At 44.7% G+C, this 5,661-nt stretch overlaps 1 protein-coding gene across 1 annotated transcript; it reads right to left on the reverse strand.

Moving 5' to 3' along the window:
• Positions 1-675: 675 nt before the first annotated feature.
• On the reverse strand, positions 676-5,384 carry rnf26 (ring finger protein 26). Its single transcript, XM_084064494.1, has one exon. The coding sequence runs from the start codon at positions 4,929-4,931 to the stop codon at positions 3,549-3,551; it is 1,383 nt and encodes a 460-aa protein (XP_083920620.1). The 5' UTR covers positions 4,932-5,384; the 3' UTR covers positions 676-3,548.
• Positions 5,385-5,661: the final 277 nt, after the last annotated feature.

Genomic DNA, 5,661 nt, shown 5'->3' on the forward strand with positions numbered 1-5,661 from the left:
TTCCTGTTGGTTCTGAACAAGGCACATAAGGCTATGCCCCAAAATATGATGAATGAATAATCAAAAAAAAAATTTGGACATTATTTCATCTTTGGCCAACTTCAATTAAAGTGAATATTCTACAAGAAAACTTAAAGCGGCACTGAAACCATACTAATAAATTAGTATGTTGTATAATGAGAACTATTTGAACTGTTCAAATTAAAGCAGCACTATGTAACTTTAAAACTTACTTTAACACTTAGATCGTGTCAAAGGTCATGTCTCACCTAGACACAGGATCTGGCACAACTTATCCCCTGAGCAAGCAGGCAGGCTCTATTAGCTCAATGGTAAAATGTCAGCACTTGCGCAGAAACCAGGTTCAAATCCAGGGTAGAAAAGGAAAGTTACATAGTGCAACTTTAATGACGGCTATGTGACGGCTGATTTATACTTAGTACTTGTATACACAATGTGTACTTGGTATACATTGTGTCGCACACTGATAATAGCAGACCTACAAGCTCACAACATGATGCACTGCGAGTCTGCGATGCATCGTGAGCTTGTAGATCTGCTATTTTTGGTGCACGAAACAGGAACAAAAGTGTAATGTGCCACATGATAGCTATTTGCAACATCAACCCATGCAACAAGAGTAATTCATTAAACATCCTTTATTAGGTGCTTAGATTGGTCAGCACACTTTTCTTTTCTTTTTTTTTACAAAAACACATTCCTGACATTGTATTGTGATTTCCATCACCGTTTCAAACAACTGTATAGTCACTCAGATGTCTTTCTTGGCTCTTCAGCAATGCAAACAGTCCACTGGCATCTTCAGTTCAGAATGCCACTGACATTTTCTGAAAGGCTTTAAGATTACCTGAGAGGAAAATAGGTCTGGAAACAGTCTGGTCTCTATAACAATATAATTCAAAAACAAACCTTTAAAAATAAAAAAAAAAGGTTCAGAGCATTGCCATTACATACACCATGATACAGGGCATATTAGGAGAAAAGCAGTAGTTAGTTGGGGTAGACGAAACACTTCACCTTTGGTTTGGATTCTCTGCCAATAATCTAAAGAGAATGATAACTTTACATTTACAGAACGTCTTATAACAAAGTGGATAGTGTGATAACCTAAAGGCAAGTAATAGGGGGACTATTTGGAATAATGGATATTCAAAAGAAACAGCACAACCTACAACCCAAAATCCCTTCTTCATTCATTCCAACATTTTGTAGAAAAAAAAGTCAAATAAAATAGAACATATCACATATGGCACTTTCATTTTCTGAAGAAATTATTCTCCAACACCCCCACTGTATAGTATTATGAGTAATGATGCAAATGATGTGCTGTAAACATTGATCAATGAACACAAATCATTAACATTTAGGCCCAAACCTGTGGAAATGTAGACCTTCCTATGAGTTCATGGTCATTTTACATTGCCCCAAAAAAATACTTATTACAATTATTGAGGAAAAGCAAACCATTACTTTTAATGCCTTGGGTAGTGACTGTCAAATGTCAGTAGTGGAATATTAGAATTAGCCCTTTCAACAGAACTGATAAACTTATGATGGACACATTTTGGACCAACTGGCCAAATATTGACCACTTTCCCTAAATACAAAATATATTTATACAAATGTTTTGTTCCTGACATGCCTCCATATGAAAGCTCTACGCAGTGAAGCTACAGAGAAGGTTAAGCGGTCACTATAAAAAAAAAAGAAAAAAAAAGGTTCTTAACCCATTAAATCCGGGAACGCACAAATCTAAAGAAATCACTTTAGATTTATTTTTCTAATCAAAAATAGCAGATCTACAAGCTCATAGCGCAGCACTCTGTGTCACGCTACGAGCTTGTAGATCTGATATAGATCTGCTATTTTTGAAAAACAAATCCTGAAATGTGTGCAAATCTTTGAATATATAATATACATTTTAATTACAATCTTTGCTTCTGGGGGGGTCCCTGGAACAAAATATTTTGAGATGGGCGGTCCACAGACAAATACATTGTCATCTTGGGGATCCTTGACATGAAAAACGTTTGAGAACCACTGATATTAAAGCAACGTACATTTAAAAAGAAATCGCTTTAAAAAACATATATATATTCAAAGATTTGCACAAACTTTCACGATTTTTCAAAAACAAAATAGCAGATCTACATGCTCATAGGTGCGTTATGAGCTTGTAGAGCTGCTATTTTTGAATAGCCCAAAGTATAAAATAATGAGTTGAATGGGTTAAGAAACAGCATTAACTGTAACAAGAGGTCCCAGTCCCTTTGGGATTGCTTTTAAATAAATTCATGAAATGCTACTGTTACACAGAATGTCACATAGCTGAATTGATTGTGTCGATTACTTGTCAAGGCATTGTGCTTTACTATGGACATGCAGGAGTCTTCTATGTATAGGAATATTATAAAAAACAGTGTCACGCTTAATTTATGCTTTGACAAAACGGTGTCGAGCCATATGTTGTTTGACAACAGTTCCGTACTTTCCCCGGAAAGATGTGTCAACGTGAGCGCTGAGCAACATGAAGCCATCGTTGCTGTCGGGCAGAAACATCTTATCATATTTTAACTTTTTTGTGCCTTTTCATAAATGAACGCCCTACTTGATCATACTACAGCGTCACACAAAAGTATCAAGCTCAAAACGCGTCGCTTCAAGCTTGTGGATCTGCTACTTTTGAATTTGAATCCTGAACACTAACAGTTTTGGACATGAGGTTTCCACCCGACAGAGACGTTATGTTTTATTCTTTGCTTGGCCCACTGATGGCAAAGTATCTTAAGACATACGGTGGCTGCAGTAAACATTTCGGCATCAAGGACAGGACTTGTATGCTTCTCTAACTACAAATGACGAAATGCACCCTTCTACTGTGAAGGGTGCTGATTGGATCAAGCACTCTTTGGCGTTGATCCAATCATTTTGTTTTGCAGTTTTAGGTTAAAAACTACAGCAGGGTAAAAACATGGCAGGCTGCATAAGACTGGCCTGACTGTGATGTAAGCAACACAGCTACAGCTAATACAATTAATAATGGGTGTGTTAGATACAGCCATGGGTCAATGATTGCATACACCTAAATATTAACATACCCATTTAACTTGATTAGCTGCAGCTGTGTTGATCACGGTGTACTGTAACTGCTGTAGTTTTTAACCCAAACTGGAAAACAAGCTACAACATCAGACCAGGGTTTATCCCCTTTAACCACTTAAGCCCTATACAATTAATCGTATAACAAATAGCAAAAATAGCAAATCTACAAGCTCTGTGAATCTACAAATCTATAAAGCTTGTAGATTTGCTATCTTTGACAATATGATACATGCCCAAAATAGGGAGGACGCCAGGTTGAAAGTGGTTAAAACCAAACCGTATGAGAGAGACATTTCAGTTGTGATAAAACAGGTAGACTAGTGAGGAGACGATAACACTATAACTGCGGTATAGCTAGAAGAACCCCAGTGAGTCATACATTCATGTTCATGAGCTTTGCGGTACGATGGCCGCTGGTCTTGTTCTCAGAGGTACACGTCCATGGTGTTGAGGATCATGTGTCTGCACAGAGGACAGTTCTGCTGGTAGAGGGGCTGCCTCAGCACTATGTTGGTACAGTCTCTGCACAGACACAGGTGTCTGCAGGGCAGCAGCACCACCGTCTTGGTGCAGTCCTGGCAGATCACGCACTTCTTCCTCTCCTCCTGCTCCTTCAGGAGGCTCAGCAGGCTGTCGGCGGTGGGGAGCACGCTGCTGCCCGCGCCGCCGTCTTTGCCCGAGGGCAGTTTCTTTAAGGGCCTGTCCGTGCTGGAGCTGGGGAGGACGCGGTCCAATAGCTCCCGGCGGCCGCCCCCGTCCCCTGCTCTGCCGTCCGGCGGGTCCCTCCGTGGCCCTTCTCCTCCCGGGTCCCCGTCCCCGCCCACTCTGTCGTCGCCTTCGTCCTCCTCCTCCTCCCTCTGCCCGTGGAGCCAGGTCCTCATGGTCAGGCCCAGGCGGCTGCTCTGGTGAGACAGGCGCCGCCACAGGCCTCTCTCCAGCAGGTAGAGGCGGCGGAGGAGTCTCTGGAGCTGCCGCGCGACGACGGGCAAACGCCGCAGGGCGTCCCGCAGGTCCCGCCGCAGGGTCACGGACGCCCGGCGCAGGCCAGGGACAGAGTTGACGTAGTCCACCACCCGCTGTGCCACCTGGCGGCTTGTCGCCGGGTTCAGGTAGGCGGTGGCGGCCGCGGCGATGGCGACGGTGAGCAGGAAGCCGTAGACGTTCAGGATGAAGACGCTGACGAAGATCTGCGTCAGCGAGGCCAGGAAGTCCAGCAGCAATATGCAGGGGGCGCACAGGATGTTGGTGGTTCCCACCAGGCTGCTGTACAGGAAGGTCAAGAGGGTCAGGGTGAGTTCTAGGACCTTCTGCAGCGGGCTGGACACGGCCTGCCACACGCTGGTCAGCGCCGAGCACAGGTTCTGCGCGGCGATGAGCACAAAGTTGATCACCGTGTTGACAAAGTAGACGGCCAGGCTAACGGCGATGTCGCAGCCCTCCAGCACGGACAGCAGAGCACGGCACAGGTGCTCCTTACCGCGGAGGAACAGGTGCGCGGACAGGTAACCCGCCATCTTCAGGGTCTCCACCAGCCCTCCCAGGGCCAACGTGCAGCTGCCCAGCACGGCCAGCGCGCCGTGGGCCAGGTTGGACGCGGCCGCGCCCAGCAGCATCAGGCCAAATAGGAACAGGTTCCACAGGTCGAACAGACAGTGGACCGTCAACATGGGCAGGTTGTTGACGAACGTGATCAGCCCTATGACGGACCGTATCAACGTGTGGACGATGGCGAAGTTTAGATCCAAAAGGAAGGAGATCAGGTCGATGCATTTCCCTATGGAGGAAATGACCAGGTTCACCAAACCCATGATGATGTTGTTGACTCGGTTCTCTGATGGCAGCTCGATGCTTCAGTCGCTAAACAAAGCAAAACTTATGACAGATCACAGATGCCACGGTAAAGTTAATGAGCTCTGACATATCATCATCATCATCATCATCATCATCACCATCATGCAGTTCCTCACAGAAGCAGCAGCAGGTCAGTTTAAAGCACTGTGCGGGTTGAACGGTAACGTTTTCCTGAAGCAACGGATGTTTACGTTCAAATGTGAGTCCTGGCCGCAAACCGTTACGATTCGTTCTTCACATCGTGTCGGAGTTTAAAGTTTCGGTCCGCTTCTCTCCACACCACATCCACACACACACACCGGTACACATACTACACTGTTCCATGCCAACGTGTTTGTGATAAACGGTCGAAAGTGGCGTTAAAACGACGAAAAGCTCCGAATTGTTATCTGTTGTTGTGCGGTGGCCGCCATGCTGGTTTTTCTGATTCGATTTGATTTGAGTCAGCTGACCTGTGCGCTTCCCGAGAGTCACAACTGCGCGCATGGTGCGCAACTAGCCATGGATCCAAGACGGTCATCTGTCATGACCGTCATGGATGAACTTCAACATAGTGTTTGCACTTTCTCCATTTACGGCCCCGTACATCTAAATAATAATAATAATAATAATAACAATAATACACTTTATTTGTATAGCACCTTTCATGACATGAAATGCAGCTCGAAGTGCTTTACATAGCAAGAA

Source organism: Gymnoscopelus microlampas (assembly GCF_963454915.1).
Source record: "Gymnoscopelus microlampas genome assembly, chromosome: 8".
NCBI lineage: Eukaryota > Metazoa > Chordata > Actinopteri > Myctophiformes > Myctophidae > Gymnoscopelus > Gymnoscopelus microlampas.

Excerpts from the sequence above, each read along its gene's own strand:
- rnf26 (XM_084064494.1), bottom strand. The coding sequence starts at position 4,931 with ATGGGTTTGGTGAACCTGGTCATTTCCTCCATAGGGAAATGCATCGAC.